Source organism: Dromiciops gliroides, chromosome 2 (genome assembly GCF_019393635.1).
Source record: "Dromiciops gliroides isolate mDroGli1 chromosome 2, mDroGli1.pri, whole genome shotgun sequence".
Lineage (NCBI taxonomy): Eukaryota > Metazoa > Chordata > Mammalia > Microbiotheria > Microbiotheriidae > Dromiciops > Dromiciops gliroides.
The window spans coordinates 411,724,644-411,738,579 of NC_057862.1; the positions used below are offsets into that span (position 1 = coordinate 411,724,644).

The 13,936-nt window shown below is 38.8% G+C and overlaps 1 protein-coding gene across 1 annotated transcript; it reads right to left on the bottom strand.

The window, feature by feature from the left end:
- Positions 1-5,517: 5,517 nt before the first annotated feature.
- On the bottom strand, positions 5,518-13,684 carry LOC122743106 (cytochrome b-c1 complex subunit Rieske, mitochondrial). The gene is made up of 2 exons (XM_043987828.1): positions 13,388-13,684; positions 5,518-6,344 (listed from the first exon to the last, which is right to left on the bottom strand). The coding sequence occupies exons 1-2, from the start codon at positions 13,599-13,601 to the stop codon at positions 5,734-5,736; spliced, it is 825 nt and encodes a 274-aa protein (XP_043843763.1). The 5' UTR covers positions 13,602-13,684; the 3' UTR covers positions 5,518-5,733.
- Between the last annotated feature and the right edge of the window lie 252 nt (positions 13,685-13,936).

A 13,936-nucleotide genomic window follows, 5' to 3' on the forward strand; every position in this document is an offset into this window, starting at 1 on the left:
CTGAAGAAGGAAATGACAAACCACTCCAGTATATTTGCCAAGGAAACCCCAAATGGGGTCATGAAGAATTGGACATGATGGAAATGACTAAACAATAAGTAGACTGGCATTCCACCCCACACACACAGGGTAAGTTCTGAGTGTGTGTGGGGGGGGTGGGCATTAGAGCTAGACACCCAAAGCTAGTCTACTTCCACAGTTCAAGTAATCCATCAGTTTTAGGTTCCACAGTGGAGAGGATTACAAGAGTGGGTCACCATGCCCAGACTCCAGGCCAGCAGTTGGAGCCCAGTTGACCTGGAACCCATGAATTTATTTTAATGTTTTGATAACTGTATTTCAGAATAATGGGTTTCCTTTGTAATTCTACGTATTTATTTTATATACTTAAGAAGATTATTCTGAGAAGTCCATAAGCTTCACCAGATTGCCAAAGGGGTCCATGACACAAACTAGTTAAGGATCCAGGAGAGAAGTAGAAGCCTTGGAAAACAAGAAAAAGGCAGGAAAGAAAGTGACGATTTCAGAGTTCAGGTTGGACAATAGTAAGTCTGAGATATTCACTTAAATAAGTTTTTGTGTCAAAGTAATTTTTTTCACTTAGGTGGTCAATGTTTTGTCTTTTTAAATATGTCTGAAAAGTCTTTTTCCTATGCCATGCCATATTTTACTTTTGCAAATAATCTTAATCAGATAAGCAGGATAGAAGCCTGATGTATTCAGTCTGCTGCACTCAAATTAGCCCCAATGTAGGATAATAGCAGTGTCAAAATGAAAAGGGTAGTTCATTACTGTAGGTTTTCAGTTCAGTGGGCCTTATTTTTGTTATTATCAAAAAGGTATTATAAAAATACTGTTGGAAGTCCTTCAAAAATTAATTGCAACCTTGTCCTATAAACGAAAGATTTTCAGGCTATGATAATCTATTTTGTACTTATTTGTAGGAGCAAGTACTTGGAAAAATTTTTATTTGTTGTTGATTTGGGGGTCATTTAAGTCTACAGGGCAGTAGCAACCCTGACTTCACATCCTCTGCAACAAAACAGTTGGAGTACTTGCAGCATCCAATAAATAATAGCTAATAGGGAGGCAGAAAAAATTGTCACATATCCTTCTTGTCACAAAAAGGGATCTGATTTTATCCACTCACCAGACTCATAAAAAAAGCAGTCATTTCCTGGGTTCTTGGGTTTGTTTGGACAGAGTTCTGTTCTCATTTCCAAGGTGGGAAATGAACAGAGAAAGGATGAAAGGATAAAAATAATGACTATCATTCTTTGTATTTGAAGACACTGGAGACAAGACATTAATGAGCCTTTTGACACTAAAATTCTTTGAAAGTTAAACTAGAAGTTAGAAGAAGTCATAATGAAAGAAATGGAAATAATTTAAAATTCAACAATTTAAGCTCCTAAAATTATGAGTTCATAATTTATTATTTTTTGTTTTGTTTTTTTCTAAAAATGATACCTAAGTTTAAATATGCAATATCTTCCTTCATCCTAAAGACCCCAGAACATGGTAAAAATTTACACACAAATTACATTAATATTCTAATTATGAAAATATTGGGCCTATTATTTGCAACGTAGGCCGAATAATGCCACTCTTACAATGACAACAATCTCATATCTACTCAAAAGCTTTATCTTGAGCAACATACAAATAAAATGGAATTAAATTAATATGAATCACTAAAATAGTAGTAGTGCCAGAGGAGAGAAGGGGGTGAATTTGAAAGCTATTATATATGTTATATATTATAAAGGTAAAATCAATAGAAATTGGCTACAGATTGGAAATGAGAGGTGAGAGACAGTGAGGGGTGAAGGATGACACCTAGGTTTTGAACCTGCATGACTGGAAAGATGTTGGTACCCTGGACAGTAATAGGAAAGTTTGGAAGGGGGAAAGTTTTTGGACAAGTTGAGTTTGGACATGTCTATGAGACATCAAGTTCTTGTTTTGTTTTGTTTTAGTGAGACAATTGGGGTTAATGACTTGCCCAGGGTCACACAGCTATTAAGTGTTAAGTGTCTGAGGCCAGAATTGAACTCAGGTACTCCTGACTCCAGGGTCAGTGCTTTATCCACTGTGCCACCTAGCTGTCCCCGAGACATCAAGTTCTATATGTCCAATAGTTAGTTGGAGATGTGATAGAGGTTAGGGCTACATAAGTAGATGTGAGAATCATAATTGAATCCATGGGAGCAGAAATCACCAAGTGAAATACTGTAAAAGGACTGAAGAAGATCTAGGACAAGAGCCCAATGAGACACCTATGGTTAGCAGGCATGATTTGGAAGATCTGAGGAGGGGTCAGATAAGAGAAGACTAAGAAAAGAATAATATCACAAAAACCTAAAGAGAAGAGAATTATCAAGAAGAGGGTAACTGATAATATCAAAGGCTGCAGAGGAGTCAAGAAAGATGAGGATTGAGAAAAGGCCATTAGAGTTGGCCACTGAGGGATGATTGATAACTTTGGAGAGTTTGGTTTCTGTGGAATAAGGTAGGAAGCCAGATTGGAAGGGGTTAAAAAGAATATGAGGAAAGGAAGTGAAGGCATTATAAAGTCTTCTCAAGTTTAGTGGCAAAAATCAGAAAATATGGGATGATAGTTATCTGGGATGGGGCAGATATGGACATATTTGTAGGCAGTGTGGAAGCAGCTAACATACGGAAAGAGATTGAAAGTAAGAGTGGGGATAATAGAAGGAGGCAATCTACTGAAGAAGATGGGATTGAATGGGATCACTTGTGCATGTAAAGGCACTTTCCAAACAGAAAAGTAACATGTTTTAAAAATTATTTTAGGGGCAGCTAGGTGGTGCAGTGGATAGAGCACCGGCTGGCGTCAGACACTTAACACTTACTAGCTGTGTGACCCTGGACAAGTCACTTAACCCCAATTGCCTCACAAAAAAAAAATGATTTTGGCAATTGCTTGGAGGATGAATTAGAAAGGAAAAACCAAATAGGTGATTAAGGCATTCCAAGGCAGAGGTGGTAGGGACCTGAATTAGGACTGTGACCTCATGAATCAAAAATGAAAAGGGGGTGTGGGGTGAAAATGTGACATATCATAAGAGGTAAAATGGACAAGATTTGGAGACTCTTTAATATGGGGGATGCAGGAGTAAGAAATTTCAAGGACAACTTTGAGTTTATCAATATGGCTGATTGGGAATATGGTGGTGCCCACAAAAAAAGGAGGGGGGGGAAGTCTGGAAGAATGGGGAAAATAGTTGTCTTGGGCATGTTGAATTTGTTATCTACAGGAGATCCAAGGTGTCTAGCAGACAACTGACAAAGCCACATTTCCCCAGGCAAAAATACTGAAGTATCACCAAACCAAAGGAAAAAAGCCCAATAAATATAGTTGGCTTTGCAGTTTTATAGTTAAGATTAACAAAGCACTTTACTCACATGCTGGTAGTACTGGCCACATTTTATAAATTGGGAAACTAAGGCTCAACTATGGGTATATACTTTATCAAATCTATAGTATATCAACTTTATTTGTCCTTTGGTTGTCTTATGTCTTTTTATTATTATTATTTTTTTGGTGAGGCAATTGGGGTTAAGTGACTTGCCCAGGGTCACACAGCTAGTAAGTGTCAAGTGTCTGAGGCTGGATTTGAACTCAGGTCCTTCCTCCTGAATCCAGGGCCGGTGCTCTATCCACTATGCCACCTAGCTGCCCCACCCTTAGGTCTTTTTAAAACAAGAATTGAATGGATTTAGCTGTGGCAACTAACTTTTTTTTCCAGTGGCAATTTTTGGTGGGGGAAAATCAGGTCTCTTACCCAAGACTGGAAGTGAAGCAACCATTCACAGACCAAATCCCACCACTCATTTCCGAACCTAAAATGGTTGATCTCACCTTATACAGTTCCTCACTCCCAAAGGGGCTCCCTATATTGGTGCCAAAAAAATGCAGACACATTACAGCTCAGAATTACTGACCTCAAGTAAACTACCAGTCTCAACATTACTGGCAACAGAAATGACAAGGACGCACCAACACAACTGGTTCTTCAATGGGAAATGTAACAATATTGTGGGAAAAGGTAGATTCCACTGAAATGGGCAACATTAACATAGTCTTCCTGTTGCTTCTTACATGCTTTCCTAAATCACCATTGAATTCCTACATGGTAAGGATCAAAGAACCCTGATGTGATACAAAAACATGTTTTCAATCTTTTGGAATTTCCTTGGATAGTACATAAATTGAAAATGAAAAAGTGTCAAATTCCCCAACTTTTAGAATAAACTTAAAGATGTAAAAGTCCAGACCTTTTTAAGAAGTGATTCAAACCCATCAATAATCTGTATATATTTGTTGGCACCTAACTCAATGAGCTACAGTTTTGAATTACATAAGAGGCATGTCAAATACTTGGGGGTGAAATAAACTATCACAAATAGGACATTAAAAAAATTCATAATTTTTGGTAAGCCTAACAGCAGCTATCCCATATAAAGAACAATAAAATGTACGGTGTATTTTTAAACAAATTGCTTTGTTTCACTGACCCTGAAGTTATACTGTAGTTATCTTTTTTTTTTTTTTGGTAGGGCAATGGGGGTTAAGTGACTTGCCCAGAGTCACACAGCTAGTAAGTGTTAAGTGTCTGAGGCTGAATTTGAACTCAGGTCTTCCTGAATCCAGGGCCGGTGCTTTATCCACTGTGCCACCTAGCTGCCCCCTGTAGTTATCTTTAAAAAAATAAATAAATTCCAGTGCATTAAATTTTTCCTGAGTATTTTGTAATAAAAAAACAAAAATGACAAAAGGGGGCAGGGGGCCTAAGGGAGGAGGAAGATGGAAAGTCAAGGAAGGGAAGCAATAAAGTGACTAGGTTAGAAAACTGTCTTCCTACCAAGATCCTGCTCTCATAGGTGGATAGGCGGCTAGTATTTAGTCAATGGTCTTGGTGTAGTCTACCATGGTTTAGAACCTAGTTTCTTAAACTGTGGGTTGTGTAACTGAATGTGGGGGTCACGAAAAACTTGACAACAGTAAAAGGTTATGTATAGAAACTGATTAAACAATTATGTCAATGGTTTTAAAAAAAAGGTTATGTATAACCTATTTTATATAACTATATACCTGGGTTTGTGTAAAAATTCCTCAGGCAAAAAAAAAAGGGGGGGGTCACGGGGGAAGTTTTAAAAAGCCCTGGTTTAGGATATTAACTTTGAAGTCAAGGAACCCGGGTTCTAGGCCTTAGCTCTGCCACTAATTCATAGGAGGGTGTTATATAAGTTATTGCTCCCTGGGCCTCAGTTCCCTCCTCTGTAAAATGAGGGCTTCAGATTAAACAAATTTTGAATCTTTCTTAGTTCTAACATTTAAGATTCCTTCCTGTAGGTAAATGTTAGAAGTGGAGAATAGGTGAAAAAAATTGTATTTTTCTGCACAAAATGGATAATATAAACTTCTCATATTCCTATATGCAAATTATTAATTTAAAAGAGTTGTCAAAGAAAAAAAAATCTTACAAGGAGTTGATAGGAGAACAATCTTTAATAGTGGCTTTATCAAAAGCAAACACTTGAAAGTATTCTGCATTTAATTCAGATCAATGTGTTCCAATACATTATCAGAAATACTTAAATCTCTCACACCAACCAATTTGAAGTATTTATTAATATATCTCTCAAGAACTCTTCTGAATTTACATAAAACAATTTGAAGGGAACTTGTGCCTTGAGTCCAGTACTTTAACCTACGATGACTAGATCATCACTAGTAAATTCATATGCTGGAACCTCAAGGTTGAGTGGTGCAGGCCCTTTTCTGATTCTGCCAGATGCATCATAGTGTGACCCATGGCAAGGACAGTAATAACCACCAAAATCTCCTGCATTTGCAATGGGTACACACCCAAGATGGGTGCAGACACCTATCAGTATGATCCATTCAGGCTTCTTCACTCGGTCTGAATCGTGTTGCGGGTCTCTCAGCTGTGACAAATCCACTGCAGATTCTTGGTCTATTTCCTTCTGGGTTCTATGACGTACAAACAGAGGTTTTCCTCTCCATTTCAAAGCTATATTCTTGCCTTCAGGAATATCTGACAGCTTGATTTCAATTTTTGACATGGCCAACACATCAGCAGAAGCACTCATGCTAGACACAAACTGGGAGACAACATTCTTAGCAGCATATGCAACACCTACAGTTGTAGTTGCAGTTATCAAATAGGAGAAGCCTTTTCTACTTTCACTACTATCTTTTGAAGATTTCTTGCTATCTAAAACCTCTGCTCGACGATAGGCAGAGAAGTCAGGAACTTTGATGTCTGTATGGGAGTAACGAACAGAAGCAGGAGCTGCAAAACAAATAGAAGGTTATAAGAACAAAGTTAAATAAACATCTTAAAAAGTGTGTGTACTTATGTATGTATATTATTATACATACACAAATATATACATGCAAAGTATTTAAAAATTCAAAAATATTCAAGCAAAGATTAAATCTGTTCATATAAAAAATAGTCAAAGTAGGACCACAGCCAGCATATGAAATAGCATAAATTGGATGAAGTCTATTTATATTTCAGTATGAATGTACAAGTTATTTGTCAACTGATCTCCTAGTTGAGCACTGCTGACTCAGGTTCATAACGTCTCCAGGAAAATGAGTACATGAAGTTGAATAGCCCTGTTAAATGAAGTATTTCAAATTCTAAAAATTCAGTTTGCTAGCCACTAGCATTCACCCTTTAGAACTGAACTCATCTCTAGCTTTATAATGCAAATTGTGAAGTCTATATTCCTATCAAGGTCAATCTATGTGTTTTCTGAAAGTGCACATAAAACTCCTAAAAATTCTTGTGTTATTTTCAAGAAAAGAAAAAGGTATCCTCTGAATAAAATTTTACAGGAAATTGAAGGTTTTTTCTTTTCTTTTTTTAAAGCATTCTAGGATAGCTTCTCCCTGTAACAAAGATCCACATTTTTAACACCAGTATTCTTCCAATGATACTGCATGGCAGCAAGTTATGAAACCACTTGTAATCTCTAAAGAAATGCAATTGGAGATCACCCAAAGGACAAATATGAGGTCCCAGGTGTTGTTGTTTGTCCTTCATATTCTCATTCTCTCTCTCTCTCTCTGCAGGGCAATGAGGGTTAAGTGACTTGCCCAGGGTCACACAGCTAGTAAGTGTCAAGGCCAGATTTGAGCTCAGGTCCTCCTGAATCCAGGGCCGGTGCTTTATCCACTGCGCTACCTAGCTGCCCCCTTGTCCTTCATTCTCAAAGAGGATTATGACATTCATGACATCCGGTGATGTCATGACGTGCACTAAATTGGATTTAAGTGAAGGAGGGCTGTGCAAGGTCGCCAACCTCACTCTCTCTTCCAGAGCCATCTGGGTCCAGTGGCAAGATACATATCAGGAGGACTGGAGATGGCCCCGGATGTTTAAGGCCATTGGGGTTAAGTGATTTGCCCAGGGCCACACAGCTAGTTAAGTTGTCTGAGATGAGATTTGAACTCAAGTCCTGGACTCCAGGGCCAGTGCTCCATCCACTGCACCCCCTAGCTGCCTCATGTGGACATTAGCAGGCTCTAACACTTTATAAACAAGGAATTAATTACAAGAAGCAATGTAAAATATATCAAAGAAATGTAAAAATGAAAGCTGCACCAATATTGTAGCAAGAATAAGAAATAAATGTGAACACCAAGAAAATGACTTGAAAATTTCCAAGCACGGTGGGTGGGCCCCCATGGAGAATTTAAGGGCAACAATGGACAAAATGTATACAGGATAGGCAGGCATAAATGTGACGGCAAAGACATTAAGACAGGAATTAGTGCTACTTTTAACTTCAAATATAATCAATGATGGATGAAGGAGGAACAGCCTTAAAATATGCAACCTGTCAGGGTCAAAAGAAATCTTCAAGTGGGTTATCATTGTCATCTGACTGATTACAAAACTCTCTGGTAGCTTCATCCTTAATAGATGATTACTACTGTGTACACATTATTCTAGGAGCTAGTGAATAATTAAAAGGAAAGAATTTTAACGGAAAAATTTTAACTCAAATATTACTATGAAACAAATCTTGATGAAAAATTTATTAGTGCCATTTTGAAACCTGTTCAGGAAAAAGTGAAGCTCTTGGCAGGTTCTCTAAAATAAATTTGATAAATATCCTAAGTCTATTCAGTAATTTTGTTTACAGAAAAGATTGTTGGGTTTTAAAAAAGAAGGCTTCTGGGTTTAAAATCAGAGGGACTTAAGTTCAAATTTTGGTTCTGACACCTTTCTATATCTATATGACCTCAAATAAATCAAAATAAAAATAAAATAAAATAAATAAAATAAAAGGAGGAGACTGGCCTCTCAGATTTCTCCCAACTCTAAAATCTCTGCCCTTTGTTCTATTCATAAAATTTATTTTCCTTTCCATTACAATGACAATTGCTATGCCAGAATCCATATGGATATAGCTCTCAAGTAATCAAAAATCACTGTATAGTATATATCTCAACTACTTTCCCTCTAGTTCCCAAGAGTAATAACTAATGCAAATCACAAAGTTAGCTATAATGTAAGACTAGTGAAATTAATAGGATCTACCTAAAAATACTTCTGCACTTTTCTAGATAGATGTGGGCAAATTACCAAATAAAAAAAGTCATCTTTTTTTATACACACATATCTATATACATCTTTTTTATACAAATACATATCTATATACACACACACATTAAAAAAGTCTTTTTAGGGGGCAGCTAGGTGGTGCAGTGGATAAAGTACCGGCCCTGGATTCAGGAAAATCTGAGTTCAAATCCGGCCTCAGACACTTGACACTTACTAGCTGTGTGACCCTGGGAAAGTCACTTAACCCCCATTGCCCCGCCAAAAAAAAAAAAAAAAAAGTCTTTTTAAAATGATTCTCAAGCCAGGATTTCTGTGGGGTCAATTATATAATTTAATTATCTCTAGTGAAAACTGCCACTAAATAAGCCCTATCAATGTGCTTACTATCACTTAGATAAGAAGGCAAGCCTGGAATAGGGGATAAAAAACTGATCTTAGAAGATCTATGTTCAAATCCCAATTCCCCCTTTGACTATAAAGGCTTTGACCCTGGACAAGTTACTTAACCTGGTAGAGGCCTAACCAGTTCTCAAAGACTACAATTTATAGAGGAGCTACCAATGTACAATAATAGAGGAAGTTTCCTTGGCATCAATTTTCCACTGGAAGTAACCTAGGCCAATGAAATAACAGGTAGCCCAAAGAAAAGAAGACAGGAGTAAATAAAGTTTGTCTAATAAAACAAGAGACTATCAGCACTTTGAAATGCACACTTCTGGACTAAAATCTTTTCAACTAACCCATCGGCCTTCTCATATAATAGAGAAAAATGAGTTAAATCTGGCATAAATAAGGCAAAGACCAACATCTTACACCATATATAAAGATAAATTACAAATGGATACAAGACTTAAATATAAAAGATGCCATGAGAAACAAATCAAAAAAGCAAGGACAAAATTATTTTTCCAATCTATAGTTGAGGAAAAGAGACTCAAAGATGAGGACACTTTTTGATTATATAAAATAAAAGTTTTTGCACAAGGGGCAGCTAGATGGCGCAGTGGATAGAGCACCTGCCCTTGGAGTCAGGAGTACCTGAGTTCAAATCTGACCTCAGACACCTAACACTTACTAGCTGTGTGACCCTGGGCAAGTCACTTAACCCAATTGCCTCACTAAAAAAACAAACAAACAAAAAAAAGGTTTTGCACAAACAAAAACCAAGGTTAAAATCTGAAGGAAAAATAGGTTAACCAAGAAAAAAACCAAAACCTTATAGCAAGTTTCTCTGAAAAAGATATCCTATCCAAGATATATGGATATGATTCAAATTTCTAAGAATACATTCCCCCATAGCTACATAGTCAAAGATATGAACAGACAGCTTCCAAAGGAAAAAATCCAAGCTTGCAATAACCATATTTTTTATTACTTTTTTTTTTTTTTGGTGGGGCAATGGGGGTTAAGTGACTTGCCCAGGGTCACACAGCTAGTAAGTGTCAAGTGTCTGAGGCTGGATTTGATCTCAGGTCCTCCTGAATCCAGGGCCAGTGCTTTTATCCACTGTGCCACCTAGCTACCCCTAACCATATTTTTTAAATGTTAAATCACTAATGATTAAAGAAATTCAAGTCTGAAGTTTCATTCATATTCATCATGCTGGTAAAGATGGCAAGAGAAAAATGACAAATACTGAAGGGGCAGTGGGAAAACAGGTACACTACTGGTGGAGCTGCAAATTGATCTTGCCATTCAGCAATGCAATATGAAACTAAGCCCAAAAAGTACCTTTGGCTCAGCTATACCAGTCCTAGTCCTGTACTTTAAAGAGATCAAAGAAAGAGGAAAAAAGCCCTAATGTACAAAATATCTTTAACTTTTTTTATAGTGGCAAAAAAACAAAACCCCTGTAAACTAAAAGGGTACTCATCTGTTGGGAAATAGCTAAACAAATTATGATATATTAATATAATAATATGCCATAAGAAATGAAAAAAAATGGGCAGTTTCAGAAGAAACTGTGAAGACCTCTATGAATAAATGAAGTAAGCAGAACAATTTACGCAATTACATTATAAAGAAAAACAATTCTAAAAGACTTTAGAACTCTAATGCAATGACAAAAATGCTGAATCTGTACTCAGGAAGACCTGAGTTCAAATCTAGCCTCAGAAACTTAATAGCACTCTGGGAACACCCTTGTTTGTCTCAGTTTCCTCATCTGTAAAATGGATTAAAGAAGGAAATGGCAAACTATTCCAGTACCTTTGCCAAGAAAAGCCCAAAAGGGGTAATGAAGAGTCAAGCACGACTGAAAAATAACAACAAACCATGATTTCAGAAGATTGAAGATCAAGTATACTAACCACCTACTGCCAGAGAGATGATGGACTTAAAATGTAGAACAAGCAGTGTATTTTTCGACATGGTGAATGTGGGCATGTTTTGCTTAGCTACTTAATATGGTTTTCCTTCACTTCCCCCCCCCCTTCAATTGTTATGGGGAAGAGAAAATAATTCTTATTAATCAGAAAGTATTGAATTTTTTTAAAGTGCCTATAAGATTTCCTCTTTAACTGAATTTAAAAGAAACTTGAAAAAGAAACTTAGTACTCAGTATTTCATTGATTTATTTTAGCTAGCAAGCTACCTTTTCTCGCAGAATACAAGAAGTCTGGAAAATCTGGTAATTATAGACACAGTTTCTGCCCTCAGAATTCAAGCTCTAGTTATTTTAACTACATGTTTTGGCTCTGACTGAAAGGTGGCAAAGTATATCATTCCTAGATTGTTTCAACTTAAGACAAAACAAGATATTATGGAAAGGCCACCAGAATGTAGAAGGAAGCAAAAGTGTGCAAAACAGAGGATGTAGTCTTAGCTTCACCTGCACCAAGCATTGGGGGCAGAATATTAAAGCTGATGTTTGGCTGTCTTCCCCTATGTCAGAATTTCCATCCCCTCAGGACACACTTCTCATTCTGCTATTCTATCAAGGTATCAGTTTTCCAATTAAACTGTGGGGTGGAAAGAACACTAGAGGGGACAGCTAGGTGGCTCAGTGGATAAAGCACCTGCCCTGCATTCAGGAGGACCTGAGTTCAAATACGACCTCAGACACTTGACAGTGGCTGTGTGACCCTGGGTAAGTCACTTAACCCTCATTGCCCTGCGCCCACACACACAAAAGAACGCTAGAATTAGAATGATTCCTGGGTCTATCACTTTTACAAGGTGTGAACCACAGAAAAGTCACAATCTCTAATCCTGATTATTCATATGTAATATATGTAATAATACTCATATGCTTGACACAGATGTTATGATCAAAACACAATAAAAATAAAGTACTTTGTAAATTCTAAATTGCTATGTGAAAGTAATCTACCAAGTCATTTGCAACATGGAAGAAGTAGGTGCGCTGAAGTTTTAAAAGTATTATACTTAAGTTGGAAGCTTCATTGATAGAAGATATTGACTAGTTCTTATTTTTCCAATCACTTGTAAAAGTATTTCCAACAAAGTAAATAAAATACAAAAGCCCCCTTTAATGGCCAAACTTTCATAGATGACCTTTCATTTTTTTTTCCTATCCTTTTTCCACCTATATTCTTTCACCTATTATTTTCTATCCTTCTTCCTCCACATGTGGGGGAAGCAGCAATTCTTTACAAAATGCTTTTGGCACCAAGATGTCATGTGACCTTGAACAAGTTAAGTAATTCGACCTCTCTGGACCTCAGTTACCCTATCTGGAAAAAGAGGGTAGCTGGTAACCTGAGCTTTAATGTCCATTCTATGAGTAGAAAAGTCTCGAGAGAGCAGATGTCCATTGTCTCCAGGGCTCACCTCTGCTCTAGAGCTCCTAAATGCAAAAGGGCAACAAAAAGCTCTCTCCACCAGGGAGTGATCTAACTGAAATCAATGCTCTCTAATAACCCATCCAGAGCTAAAACATATTAGGGATCTTAGAGATCACCTTGGTAATGGCTCACTAACCTGAATCCAACTACCTCTCAAAATATGGAACACCGGATTTAAAATCGGAGGAAATGGTCGCCAATATAGCTCAGCTACACACTAACTACAGAAGCTTGGCCACCACTGTGTAGTGTAAACGGCACTGACTCAAAAGACCTGGGTTCAAATTTTGCTATAAGCTTACTCTCCCGTGTGACCTTGAGCACTTGACCTAACAGGACCTCAGTGTCCTCAACTACTATTAAAGGGCAGTATCAAATTACATTATACCTATGAGTGGGTCCCTTCTAGCTCTACAATCCTATGATGTCACTTCACCTTTTGGGGCTTCAGTTTCCCTTACCTCTAAAAAGGTTATTTAATACCCTCACTACTTAAAGGGCTGTGAAGGTACAGGAGATAATGTATGGAAAGTATTTTGTTTTTTTAAACTTTAAAACCTAAAAGGGAGCTACTATTATTATTCCCTACCTCCTGACAAAAAGCAGCTCAACCCAAAAGTTTCAGGGTGGGGGTGGGGAGGCCACCTTTCACCGAAGGCCAAGTGTAGAAAGAAGGTCCAGGGTTCAAGGGCGAGGTATACAGGGTCTCTACTTCCGGGGGTAGCGGTGTCCCCCACCCCCAGGTCCCTCAGCTTTTACTCGGTCTGGGCGCCCTTCAATTCCGGAAATGGGGGTGCAGGGCCCCGGAAACAGCTCCCTCCCTCGGCCCGCGGGCCGTCCAGGCCCCACGGGGAGTCCTTCCCCCGACTGCGGAAGCAACGGCTCAGTTCGGCGCTGCTCCCCTTCTCTCATCTCCTCCCGTCTCTCCTCCCCCCGCCCCTCACTCACAGAAGAGGCTGACTTTGGCGATGAGCTGCTGGCGGGCGGCCTGCCCACCCAGGGACTCGTGGCACAGGAGGGGCCGCTTCGCTTCCAACACGGGAGGCTGCGGGGCCGGCACCACCGAGGCCTGCACCAGCGGCCGCAGGGGACCCGCCACCGTACGGGACGTGGCCGACAGCACGGGGGCAAAAGGGCCCGAACGAGCAGCGACCGACAACATGGCGATGGCTTCTTTCACCCCGAGCCGGTCACTAGGACGACCTTCCCCGAGCTGCGCAGACAGTGCGAAGCGGACGCGCGCGTGGCGTCATCACGCCTGCAGTCGCGCGCAGCATGCCGGGTCGGCTATAAAAGGCACTGCGCAGCCGCGGGTATTGTAGAAGCATTTGTGAGAGCGCTGGGGGATGGGCTTATTTACCTGTCTATCATTTACCTGTTTCACCTAGGATAGGATTAAACCTCCCTGACCCCTAATCTCATAAAACGACTTCTTGTAAGGCTGAATACAACTTGTTATGGTCGTTCATTAAACACCTAGTTGTCTGAGAATTCATC

Coding starts and splice junctions, on each gene's coding strand:
- LOC122743106 (XM_043987828.1), bottom strand. CDS start 13,601: ATGTTGTCGGTCGCTGCTCGTTCGGGCCCTTTTGCCCCCGTGCTGTCG. Junction 6,345..13,387: donor CGCCAAAGTCAGCCTCTTCT/GTGAGTGAGGGG, acceptor TTTGTTTTGCAG/CTCCTGCTTCTGTTCGTTAC.